At 41.3% G+C, this 13,901-nt stretch overlaps 1 protein-coding gene across 3 annotated transcripts in view; it reads right to left on the reverse strand.

Moving 5' to 3' along the window:
• METTL9 (methyltransferase 9, His-X-His N1(pi)-histidine) overlaps positions 1–13,901 on the reverse strand; it is a 53,116-nt gene that overhangs the window by 25,181 nt on the left and 14,034 nt on the right. For all 3 annotated transcript variants that reach the window (XM_040458780.1, XM_040458779.1, XM_040458778.1), the window contains exons 2-3: positions 10,837–11,027; positions 5,117–5,326 (exon numbers count right to left, since the gene is read on the reverse strand). In XM_040458780.1, the coding sequence (XP_040314714.1) occupies positions 5,117–5,326; positions 10,837–11,027 (401 nt within the window). The remainder of the gene's footprint in view (positions 1–5,116; positions 5,327–10,836; positions 11,028–13,901) is intronic.

The following is a 13,901-nucleotide window of genomic DNA, read 5'->3' on the forward strand; positions in this document are numbered from 1 at the left end:
AGACAGACAGACAGACAGACAGTACTTGAAGCAGGCTCTAGGTTCCGAGCTGCCAACACAGACCCCGACACGGGGCTTGAACTCACGAATCATGAGATCACGACCTGTGCTGAAGTCAGATACTTAACCAACTGAGCCACCCAGGCACCCAGAGAAATAGAATTCTTAAACTATAATAATTTCTTTTCAAGAAAGATCCCAAACCTACAGATAATGGATTCAAGTCAAGTAGCTTTCAAACTTACATTGAGAATCTCTGTTCTCTGGTGTTAACACGTACATACGATTCCTTTTTGTTTTTTTTTTTTTTAATTTTTTTAAACGTTTATTTATTTTTGAGACAGAGAGAGACAGAGCATTAACAGGGGAGGGTCAGAGAGACAGGGAGACACAGAATCTGAAACAGGCTCCAGGCTCTGAGCCGAAGTCGGACACTTAACCGACTGAGCCACCCAGGTGCCCCATAAGATTCCTTTTTGATTACGCATGTGTGAAAGGTCTATGCAGATTTAATTCTAAACCCACACCCTTTACAGCTCAGCATCTTCCCACACCCTTATTTCCTCTACCATCTAACTACCATTCAGACCAACCAATTTTACCACTAACTTTTGGTGAAGCAGACTGAGGAAGGAAAACATGCTGCCAAAATTTTTTCCTGCCACAGAATCTTTTTTAACAAATTTATTGTCCCCTGAATTGTGGAATTGGTCATTAGTACACCTAATCAAAAATTAACTATATAATCCTTTCCTGTGCCTGTGGCTTTTCCAAAACAGTATTTCTAACCCTGGAATTACTATTTTCAAGAAAACAAGTTAAGTAATAGTTTATCTTCCGGGAGGATTTAAAACATATTTTCCTTACAGAAGTGACAAAGCAATCGGCATGTTGGTAAATCCTCAATAAAAAGCAAAAGACCAACAGTATAAAAAAATTGCTGTTTTGTTTTAGAAATCAAAGCCAGATCCTTCAATTTTACAACTGGATTTTTTGGCATAAATAAGGATACCTTGGCAACACAGAAAAAGAACTCAACCATTTTCTGTGTGTTTTTCATGAACTCAGATATTGAAGAGAAACAAAAAATAGTTAGCTCCCAAGCCAAGAAAACGAGGTATTAAGCTAAAAGTCTGCCCTGCCAGCAGGTTGGACAAACCCCAACCTAAGATATTACTTCCTCATTAAAATCTCAGATTGTGCCATCAGAATGGCTAAAATGAACAAATCAGGAGACTGTAGATACTGGAGAGGATATGGAGAAACAGGAACCCTCTGCACTGTTGGTGGGAATGCAAACTGGTGCAGCCACTCTGGAAAACAGTGTGGAGGTTCCTCAAAAAAACTACCTACCCTATGACCCAGCAATAGCACTGCTAGGAATTTACCCAAGGGATACAGGAGTGCTGATACACAGGGGCACTTGTACCCCAATGTTCATGGCAGCACCTTCAACAATAGCCAAATTATGGAAAGAGCCTAAATGTTCATCAACTGATGAGTGGATAAAGAAATTGTGGTTTATATACACAATGGAGTACTACGTGGCAATGAGAAAGAATGAAATATGGCCTTTTGTAGGAACGTGGATGAACTGGAGAGTGTTATGCTAAGTGAAATGAGTCATACAGAGAGAGACAGATACCATATGTTTTCACTCTTATGTGGATCCTGAGAAACTTAAAAGAAGACCATGGGGGATGGGAAGGGGAAAAAAAAGTTACAGAGAGTGAAGGAGCCCAACCATAAGAGACTCTCAAAAACTGAGAATAAACGGAGGGTTGATGGGGGGGTGGGAGGGAGGGGAAAGTGGGTGACGGGCATTGAGGAGGGCACCCATTGGGATGAGCACTGGGTGTTGTATGGAAACCAATTTGACAATAAATTTCATATTAAAAAAACATCTCAGACTGTGCTGAAAAACACCATTTTTGTGAGTATGTTCTTATTTAATACTAATAATATTGTGGAGAGAATATCAACCAGTATGAATTCCCTATTCAGGTCAAACTGCAGATTTTGGCATATGTGCTACGTATTAGGGGAAAAAAATTAAGTATTTTTCATAGGGTAGTAAGTTTACTAGTAGGTTACACAGCATGTAAACTCTAGATACAATGAATTATTAATTCAGATATCTAAATTTCACTGATAATTCCATTTAGGCATTTAGTCTTAAGAAGGGCTTCAATGGCAAGCAAGCAAGGGAAGGAGCAGGGGTGAGTAGGAGGGGAATGAAAACATTTCAAACACCTTCCTCCCCATATCTACTTTTGAACAGATTTTTTTTTACATGGGAGGAGAGTGTCAGATTAGGACTTTGGCATGAAGTTTTCAAATGATGAGTTAATTTCTTTTAAGTTTATTTATTTCTTTTGAGAGAGAGAGAGAGAGAGGCAGAGAGAAAGGGAGGGAGAGAATCCCAAGCAGGTTCTGCACTGTCATCACGAGCCCAATGTGGGGCTCCATCCCACAAACCAGGAGATCATGACCTGCACTGAAACCAAGAGTCAGATGCTTAACCGACTGAACCACCCAAAAATACTGAAGTATTTCTTTAATTAGAAATTAATTCATGGGGCGCCTGGGTGGCTCAGTCGGTTGAGTGTCCGACTCTTGGTTTCGGTGGAGGTCATCATCTCTTAGTTTGTGGGATCAAGTCCCACGTTGGGCTCTGTGCTAGGCATGGAGCCTGCTTAAGATTCTCTCAGAAAGGAGGAAAAGGAGAGAAGAGAAGAGAGAAGAGAGAAGAGAGAAGAGAGAAGAGAGAAGGGAAGGGAGAAGAGAAAAAAGGAGAAAAGAGGAGAAAAGAGGAGAGAAAAAAGAAAAGAGAAGAATTCAGTTATCACTACACAGGCCCTCCAGGATCTAATCTGAGACAGACTGCTAGTGCTAAAGGGGATCTTACAAATCACACAGTTGAACCTCACACAGACAGAAGTCTCCTATGATAGCATCCCTAATAGCTATTTAAACACTGAGAGGGGCAAGGACTTGAATACTTGAGCTGTTAGGAAGGTGAGTGTCCCTTAACTCTACCTCAACTTCTAAGACCTAGCTGTGCATGATTATACCAGAAACTACACTTACTCCTCTCTTTCCATATAAAACCCCATTACATTTGATCGTAATCTTCCCTTCCACCCCCTTCCTAGTTGGTCTTCTCTTCTCCACACTTAAAATTTCCATGTTTTGCCAATGTTCAATCAAGTCGTGCTCCAAGAGCTACTCTAATGCTGTCTGTAGAAGCAGAAACTTAGGTGGATACAAAAGTGAGTTCATAATTCCTTTTTCCTTCTTTCTAAGGCTAAGCTTGGCTTCCAAAATATCAGAGGAGGAGGCAGGCCCATTCTGTACCCAGCACCTTCTTCTCCTATTCAATAGAATCCATACTGAATAAAAAACAGCTCTCTTTCTAAGTCTCTCGAGCAGAAGATGGTCTTAAAACCAAGATTTGACAGTTCATACCCATTAGGATGGCTATTACCAAAAAAATAAGCAAATAACAAGTACTCGTGAAGATGCAGGGAAACTGTAGCCCTTGTATACTGCTGCCAGGATGTAAAACGGGGCAGCTGCTGTGGACAATGGTATGACAATTCCTAAAAAAATTAAACAGGGTCCTACATTATAATCCAGCAATTCCACTTCTGAGTATATACCCAGAAGCAAAAGCAACGACTCAAACAGTTATTTGTACACTCGCGTTCACAATAGTATTCACAATAGCTAAAAGATGAAGGCAACGCAAGTGTCCACTGACGAATGAATGTACATCCATACAATGGAATATTATTCAGCCTTCTAAAGGAAGCTGATTTTGATACATGCCACAAGGATAAACCCTGAAGACATTATGTTTAGTGAAATAAGCCATTCACGAGAAGACAATTAATGCATAATTCCTCCTATTTCATGTTCCTAGAAGGGTCAAATTCCTAGAGACATGAAGTAGGATGATGGTTGCCAGGGGCCAGGGTGGTGGGGGGGGAGGAGTGGAAAATTAGTGTTTAATTACAGAGTTTCAGTGGGGACAACAGAAAGATTCTAGAGATGGATAGTGGTGATGGTTACACAATGTAGATGTATTTAATATCACTAACTGTCCTCTTAAAAATGATTAAAAGGGTTAATTCTGTGTTATGCAGTTGACAATAATTTTTTTAATTGAAAAAAAAACAAAAAAACAAAAAAACAAAAAATAAACTTTAAGAATATCAGATTCCAGGGGCGCCTGGGTGGATCAGTCAGTTAAGCATCCGACTTCGGCTCAGGTCATGATCTCACAGTTTGTGGTTTCGAGCCCTGTGTCAGGCTCTGTGCTGACAGCTCAGAGCCTGAAACCTGCTCCGGATTCTGTGTCTCCCTCTCTCTCTGCCCCTCCCCCGCTCATGCTCTGTCTCTCTCTCAAAAATAAATAAACATTAAAAAAAAGAAGAAGAATGCCAGATTCCAGGGGTGCCTGGGTGGTTCAGTCAGTAGTCTCCCGATTCCTGATTTCAGCTCAGGTCATGATCTCACCATTGTCAGATCGAGCCTGGCTACTTACTGGGCATGGAGCCTGCTTAGGATTTTCTCTCCCTGTTTCTCTGCTGCTCACACTCTGTCTCTCAAACAAAACAAACAAACAAAAGCCAGATTCCAAACAGGAAAAGTGTCTACACCTTTTTTTTTTTTTTTTAAGCAAGTAAGAGGGGGAGGGGCAGAGCGAGAGGGAGAGAGATGAACTCAGGCAGGCTCCACACCCAGCAGAGCCTGATGTGAGGCCTAATCTCACCACTGTGAGACCATGACCTGAACTGAAATCAAGAGACAGTGGCTCAACCAACCGAGCCCACCCAGGTGCCCCGAAAAAGTCTCTACATCTGATTCCTCTTTTCCAAGTTATTCCTCACCTACCCTTCTTCCACAGTGCCAACTCCTCTAGTCCAGAAACATACTGATGAGGAAAGATGATTTCTCTCTAAATTTCTACTTAACTGTAATATGGAAAGTTTTTAAAAAATTCTAATCATGGAAAATTGTTTCTGATTCACATCCTTTAAGTAATATACTCTCAAGAAGAAATACATCCGAAACCAAGAAATATACCCCAAACCATGTCTAAAAATTATACCTGTATTTCTTCTTCTGAAGCTGCCATATCATAGTTTCAGACAGCTCAGTGGCATAAATCTCTTCAAAATGAGGGCTCATGATTTTTGTGACTTCTCCATCTCCAGCACCTAAATCAAGAAGTCTATGGGTTTTCCAGTCTGGATTAATTTTTAGCAGTCTCTGAAACTGATCTGGTGAAAACACAAACATTGAGCCTCTTCCTAGCAACCTGGAAGAAAAAAAAAGACAAAAATAGAAGAGTCTATGCAAATTAAGCACCCCCACATACATTCAGAGTGACTGCAGTAACTCAGTACCAATAGCCTCCTGAACCTACAAAATATTTATCTTATGTGATTATATGGTTAAATTATATACTACTTTTTTTTTTAATTTTTTTTTTTTAATTTTTTTTTTTTGAACGTTTATTTATTCTTGAGACAGAGAGAGACAGAGCATGAACGGGGGAGGGGCAGAGAGAGAGGGAGACACAGAATCGGAAGCAGGCTCCAGGCTCTGAGCCATCAGCCCAGAGCCTGACGCAGGGCTCGAACTCACAGACCGCGAGATCGTGACCTGGGCTGCAGTCGGACGCTCAACCGACTGAGCCACCCAGGCGCCCCTATATACTACTTTTTATATGATTTACAGGATTAAAAGCAAAGTTAGTAAAATAAGAAAATACCTCCAGATATCATTTGGCACTGAGTTTACAGATAACACCCATAAAGAGTCGGCAAAGGAGAGGAGTAAAAGGTAGAAAGGAAACAGGATGAGACAGGAAGGGAAGGGAAGAATGAGTAAGAGATTAAAAGGTTAATGTGAAGAATTTATGTCAAACTAGGAAGGAGAGATGGAGATAGAGTAACAGAAAACATATTTGTCAGTTAAAAAAGATGACAGCCCAAGAGAATCCGATTACAGCACTAGCCAATAATACTAAGCAGAAAAATCAAATAGGAAAAAAAAGCTGTTATTAAACTAAACAATGCGTGAGAAAAAAAATAACTTCAATATCATAGATTTTTAAGAGACACTAGAGAAAAAAATGGTCCCTGCAATATCAGTTAATTTAGACCAAAAAAGTAGATTCATACTTCCATCAGTTTATATATTACATGATCATCTGGGTCTTATTATTTCTAAAGATCCTGAAAAACACTCAAAACCACAGTAACGCCTTTTAAAAAAAAGCTTGAGAGAAGTTAAATGGAGATCAGAGAGAACTCTCTGAACAGACACAGGCTGTGGCTCAAACCAAGTCTCAAGGAAGCATCACGGTGGGGAACAGAATGCACTCCCTGCTCAGCCTCGGTTTTCTAGCTCTCAAATCCTACTCTCTCCAGGGCAGGGATTCTCCAGGTCCCTTTCCTGAAATGAAGCGGAGCTCAGAGATAGCACAGAACCACAAATAGCGAGCTGCTGCAGAAAGAAGGCGGAAAGCCTGGGAGAAGCGGCCACTTCTGGGCCTTCCCCCCTCAGCAGCTCCTGGGGCACTTCCTTCAGACCCTGGAACACAGTTTGAAAGGCACCGCTCTGGGGGCACCTGGGTGGCTCAGTTGGTTAAGCGTCCGACTTCAGCTCAGGTCATGATTTCATGGTTCGTGAATTCAAACCCCATAGTGGGCTCTCTGATGTCAGCACAGAGCCCACTTCAGATCCCCTGTCCTCCTCTCTGTCTGGCCCTCCCCCACCTGCGCTTTCTCTCTCAAAAATAAATAAACATTAAAAAAATTTTTTTTTTAATGAAAAGCACCAGTCTGGGAAATGGCAGGGAAATCTGGTTTGTACTGCTACTTTCTGGAAATAAGCATATGGTACAGTATGTCACACAGTGACTGGAAGATGTGTGCAACCTGGTGCTCCTGGTAAGACCAGTTTTAGGAAAGAATTAAAATTGCAGAGTTCATATAACAGGCTCCCTCTCTCTCCACTTTTCCCATTAAGGCCTTAGGAGAGTTTAAGCAGATCTAATAATGTCTTTACAGTAAACCTCCTGCCCCATAGAATGCTAAAAAACTAGGGGGGGGGGCATAGACATCAGATTGCTAAACATGATGCTATCCCTCAAACTGCTTACTGAGAAAGTGTTACCTCCTCCAAGACCATTATTTTTTTTTTTTTATAAATTTGTTTTTCAACGTTTTTATTTATTTTTGGGACAGAGAGAGACAGAGCATGAACGGGGGAGGGGCAGAGAGAGAGGGAGACACAGAATCGGAAACAGGCTCCAGGCTCTGAGCCATCAGCCCAGAGCCCGACGCGAGGCTCGAACTCACGGACCGCGAGATCGTGACCTGGCTGAAGTCGGCCGCTTAACCGACTGCGCCACCCAGGCGCCCCAAGACTATTATTTTTTAATCTTCTGGTGGAAAAATAGGCTACAGAAAGCAAATATGAGAAAAGAGACTGAACTTACTGAAAGAGCTTTATAAAACTTCACACAGGAGCCACCGTCAGAGGAGGAAGAGGGTACAGGCAGCACGGTGTGGGGGATGCAGTGTTGGTGTTGACTTGCCATAGGATCAAAAGTAAGTTGCAAAACAGTTTTTTGGCTCAAACTTTCCCGGTTATAAAATATCACGCTTCCCCTAGCCACCTTCTTGGGATGTAAGGACTCCTGACATTATAATCATAAAACTCTAGAGCTAGAGGTCATCTGACTTGTCTACATTTAAAGGCATCAGAGACGGAAGCACTGTCTATCCCCAAAGATCATGAGCAACAGAGGCTCCAAAAAAGATTAAAAGTGTAAAAAATAAAAGTAAATAAAAATTTTTAAAAAAATCGCCAAGCCCAGTGTTTCTCAACCAGGACCAACTCCACCCTCTAGGGGGCACTGCGAGTAGGTGGGAGAGTCTGGGGTCATCCCCATGACCCGGGAGTGCCGCTGGTTAGTGAATCAGGCCAGAAATGCTAGACTTCCAGATAGAAGTGGGTCAGTCCCACACGATAAAGAATTATCCCACTTAAAATACCAAGACACTGACCTCGCTCAGTACAAGGTTTCCAGCAAACATCAGGTATGGCTCTCTAATTTGTCTTTAATTTCTAAAGGTAGTGATGTCCATGGGCGGTGGGGGGTTTGTGTTTATTAACCATCCTAGGTTCTCTGGCCACAATCTAAGTTCTCTCCAGATTTAGAATCTGTAGAGGAGGTGTGTCTCCTTACAGGTATCTTCCTCATAATATAGACTCTGAAAACAGCTATCAGGTCTCTCCTTATTTAGCCTTTCCCTTTCTAACATAAAGGAGGTCTGGTAAGTATCTTCTTAGTCCAACAAGGCACCACAGTGCAGGGTGCCTCAGAGATACCACAGGTCCAGTTCCAGACCACCACGATAAAGCAAGTATCACAAGCAGGCCAAATGAATTTTTTGGTTTCCCAGTGCATGTAAAAGTTGTTTACACTACGCCATGGCCTATAAAGTATGCAACAGCATTATATCTAAAAAAACAATGTACATAACTTAGTTAAAATATACTTTATTGTGAAAAAACAGCTAACCATCAACTGAGTTTTCAGCGAGTCGTAACCACTAATCAGAGATCACCAGAATACAGTAATGAAAAAGTTTGAATACTGGGAGAATTACCAAAATATGACACACAGATACAAAGTGAGCAAATGCTACTGGAAAAAATGGCACTGGTAGACGTGCGTGACACAGGGTTACCACAAAGTTCCAATTAAAAAAAAAAAGGCAATTATCTGTGAAGTGCGATGAGGGATGCCTATAGTTATTTAAGACACAGCAATTCATGGTAATAATCTTCCATGGATGGAAAGTACCAGCAGGCTCAAAATTAAGCTTTCTGGTGAGAATAAGACACAGGACATGTTTTGAGAGAGTGGGAGGTGAGAGTTAAACAAAACCAAACAAACAACAGAAGAGCTGCAGATAAGGGAATCCAAAGGAATTTATTAATTGCATTGCCTCTCTTTGACCAAACCGTGAAATTCCAAATCAAGGAATTTTAACCAGGGTCCCATGGGGCAGAGGTTGGGAGTAGAGGTGGGGGATGAAGGGGGGAGGTGGTTCAGAATTTGAAATCTCCCAAAACTCTATGTGAAATGTTGAATGAAAATACTATTTGAAGAGAAGATTCCTACCTTTCATCATTTTCAAAAGGTAAAGGACCTCATAAAGGATAAGAATCACTGCTACAATGACTTGCCTGCTTTCCAAAATAAATAAAATGGTATAGAACAGAAATTCAGTGTAGTCAATTTTAGAAACAAAACGTCAGACCAAGTTGTATAAACTCAACTACCAAGACAAAAATAACAACTGCCTGCTGAAGCAAACCTAAGGCAATTTCATATAAACAATGAAGAAAATCAAGAAAGAAATCTTGAGAAATGGCTCATGGTGCCTAAAAACATATTTAAGGACCAGATGATAGACCAGGGATCCAGACAGTCAGGAGAAGCTGGCTCGAAACCTCAAGGGGGGAAAAAAAAGTGGGCCCAACCAGTGGCTTTAAGCAGTCCAATAAGGCTTTGTAAACACTAAACTCTACTGATTTTCTCCTTGGCATTCTAGATTCTTGGGCCTTGGGGATTTTTGAAAATTTGGCCAAGAAAAGACTGAAAAAAATCTGTACTCCTAAAGCTTTCTCCATGGATTTACATGAGAGAACCACACTAGAGACGGGCATTCCACAGCAAGTTTACAAAATTCTGGTGCGCCTAGACATTATGTTAAGAACAGATGTTGGGCCTTCACTCGAAATAAGCCATCACACATTGCTGGGTTGATTAAATCCCCCCCTCTCAAAAAAAAAAAAAAACAAAACCTTGCTCCTGGGAAGTGTGCTAAAGCAAAGATTTTACTCTTCACCACATGTTAAGGGCTTAGTTCTTGCTACTCTCTACAGTAGGGGACTAGCAGCATCATGGGCATCACTTGGGAGCTTATTAAAAATGCAGAATCCTTGGGGCACCTGGGTGGCTCAGTCGGTTAAGCGTCCGACTTCAGCTCAGGTCATGATCTCGCAGTCCGTGAGTTCAAGCCCCACATCGGGCTCTGTGCTGACAGCTCAGAGCCTGGAGCCTGTTTCGGATTCTGTGTCTCCCTCTCTCTCTGACCCTCCCCCATTTATGCTCTGACTCTCTCTGTCTCAAAAATAAATAAATGTTAAGAAAATTTTTTTAAAAAATGCAGAATCCTAGGTCCCTGACCTACTGATTCACAATCTGCATTTTCACCAGATCTCCAGGTTGTTTCTTGTGCACATCAAAGCTGGGAAGCACTGCTCCAAGTAACTCCCACCGTAGAAATACAGACTAATGAGGCTATTTATCAAGTTATGGTGAATTTACTTTCTTAAGTTTTTTTATGTTTATTTATTTTTGAGAGAGAGAGAGAGAGAGAGAGAGACAGAACATGAGTGGGGTGGGGCAGAGAGAGGAGACACAGAATCCGAAGCAGGCTCCAGGTTCTGAGCTGTCAGCACAGAGTCCGATGCGGGGCTTGAACCCACGAACAATTAGATCATGACCTCAGCTGAAGTCAGACGCTTAACCAACGGAGCCACCCAGATGCCTCAAGTTATGATGAATATAAAAGGCACAGCTGCAGAAGGCTAAGACACTGGACCCACCCACTGCCAAGGATTCTGATGAGCACAAGTATTGTAGCTGAGGTGATCAATACCTTTAACAAAATAGCTTTTCTCTTTCATTTTCTTTTTTTAAACCTAAGGAGAAAGAAAAAATACACAAGACTCACTTACCCATTGATAGATGTTCTAGACATAAACAGGCTAAAAACAGATGACACAAAAGAGTGATATAATTGGATAAATAGCCAGCCAGATTTCTCAATACTGTTGTTTAAGAAGATCTGTGTTCCTTGATCAAGATAGCTCTGAACAAAGACAGCCTGGAGTGATTCGCATAATTTCTCTCTGTTGCACACGTACCACTAAAAAAAAGAAGAACAAGTGAAAACACACAACTTAAGTGTCATCTAAGAAGTCCAAAAACAGAAGCCAGAAGACTCAATCAAATCCAATATTTCTAAATGGTATAATCTCATGGCACTGGGAGGATAATCATCATCTCTTACACTCAGATGACCTATAAAGTGTAAAATACTTCCACATACATAATTTCTCATCTAATTCTCATAATGTAGGGGGCGCAGGGGGAAGAGGTTTCTGAGTCAGGCAGTTTAGTAGGTGACAGAGCCAGGCCACAGTCCTTGTATTCTGACCCCCTGCCCAATATTTCAGTCACTATATCCCCAGGACCCTGAGATCTAGGAAGGCTCAGTTGGCCTCTCCTTCACTGAAAATCAACATCAGAAGGCAGTAACTAGCATTACTAACCTTGTTTTTAGATAAGGAAACAGTCACATAACACAATGGTTTAATTCAAAACCAGCAAACAAATCAATGGCAGAGTAAAGCAGCAGAAATTACCACTCCAGTGACCAGATAAAGCTGCCTTTCTTCTTGTAGGCTATATAGAGGCCTTTAGAATTATTGAGGTGTGCTTTACCAGGTCATAGAACATTCTCACAGACCGGGGGCAATATGTGCTTGAGAAAGATCAAGAAGTTACTTAAGGTCACATCCTAATTGATGAGAAGACAAGGTAATAACATGCTGAGAACCAGACTTCTGGGAACAGGCTCTAACCTGAACGTACTTTTCAGAACAAAATTCAGGAGCTTCAACTGTGGATGAAATTTAACCTTCTATAATAAATGTTTTCCGTTTAGAGTTAGTGTACCAGGGAAGGGAGGGAAGTCAATCATAGGGTATGTCAGCTTTAGAGTCTGCTCCATGATCAAGTCCTGGCTCTGCCATTCGTGTGTAAGCTTGGACAAGTCACTTAATCTCTGGGCCTCTGTTCATTCATCTGTAGACTAGAGATGTCACTGGTATCTATCCATCCTAGTAGGGTATTGAGAGGATTAAATAAGGTAATGCAGGCAAATCCTCAATGTAGTACCAGACACACAGAAGAATCCTATAATAATAGCAACGAGATTCCCCTAACATGGCCTGATAAATAAGAGTAAGCCCATTAATTACAATGATGAAACTGTAGGGTTGACCAGTTATTATTAATCCATTATCTGCTAAAAAAACAATCAATCTTTCCCAATAAAGAGAGCCTTCATCAAAAGTAATTTGCTTCCGAGGCGCCTGGGTGGCTCAGTCGGTAAGCGTCCGACTTTGGCTCAGGTCACGATCTCACAGTTCATGAGTGAGTCCTGCGTCAGGCTCTGTGCTGACAGCTCAGAGCCTCAAGCCTGCTTTGGATTCTGTGTCTCCCCCTCTCTCTGCTCCTCCCCCACTCACACTCTGTCTCTCTCTCACAAATAAATAAATATTTAAAACAATTAAAAAAAAAAAAAGAAATTTGCTTCCCCCTGACAAATATGACCATTTATCAACAGGCATCCTGTAACTGCTTACGCAATTGGTGGGCCAATTTTACAGTCATCCTAAGCTTGCTAAATGTTAAAACAAATCTTGGGTAACATTCCTGACACTAACATTGAAAGGAACCAGTTATAATCCAATACAAGCAAGCAAATAGGCACATTAAAAATTTAAAGATTAACTAATCTTTTTTTTTTACAAATCCTATATCCAAACTAGATACCAAATTTCCCATCTGTTGATTGATTTGTTAATTTACCTTTTTTTTTTTTTGAGGTTTATTTATTTATCTTGAGAAAGAGAGAGCACACGCATCTGCCCAAGCAGTGGAGGGGCAGAGAAAGAGGGAAAGAGAGAATCCCAAGCAGGCTCCTGCTCTGTCAGCACAAAGCCCAGCGCAGGGCTCCATCTCACAAACCTAACGGTGATATCATGACCCAAGTCACAATCAAAAGTCAGATGCTCAATGACTGAGCCACCCAGGAGCCCCTGTGTTCATTTACCATTTAAACACTGTTACCAAAACTGCTTGGACTTGATAACTATTTTTACTTTTTCCACTCTACATGATACGCTTCTTATATTTACTGCCTATACTTTCTTCCTTGGTCTGAAAATGTTCTTGCTTAATCATTAATTCTTAATATTCACTGTGCCTGAAGTTATGCCCCAGTAGAGGTCATAAACCATTTTTTATTATACTCACAACCTCCTGGTACACATTCTGAACTCTGTGATACTGAGGCTACTCTGACTTTTATTTATTTTTTATTTTCTGAAATGACTAATCAAGATGAAAGCCATCACCTTAGTAATAGGCAATCAGGTACATTCTATTAGTGCAGACAAGAAGTCATTGAAGTGAAACAGAGGAGCTAAGAATTCCTTGGCATCCACTTGTAAATGGACAACTAGAACAACAATGGACTCTGACTTCTAGAACGAAGTAAGACTTGGCATCATTAACTGCAAATATTGCTTTCAAGTGCCAAGAGGAAAACTCCAGTTCTTAACAGCATTTCTCTCAATTCACTGACACATGTGGTTGAACCTTTACAGCTATACAAGTGCTTCAGAAAAGAAACTGCTTACTGAACAGAATGTGCTATGGAATGAGGAGTAAAGCCCTTCTCTTTAAAGACAAAGGTTGGAACATTAAAAAAATTTGTATAAGAGGGGGGTGGAAAGCCTGGGTGGCTCAGTCGTCTGACTTTAGCTCAGGTCATGATCTCGCAGTTCATGAATTCAAGCCCTGCATCAGGCTCTGTGCTGACAGCTCAGAGCCTGGAGCCTGCTTCTGATTCTGTGTCTCCCTCTCTCTCTGCCCCTCCCCTGCTCACACTGTGTGTGTGTGTGTGTGTGTGTGTGTGTGTGTGTGTGTGTGTGTGTGTGTGTGTGTGTGT

The sequence above is a fragment of the Herpailurus yagouaroundi genome, unplaced genomic scaffold (assembly GCF_014898765.1).
Source record: "Herpailurus yagouaroundi ecotype Mexico unplaced genomic scaffold, PumYag 222, whole genome shotgun sequence".
NCBI classification, from domain to species: Eukaryota; Metazoa; Chordata; class Mammalia; order Carnivora; family Felidae; genus Herpailurus; species Herpailurus yagouaroundi.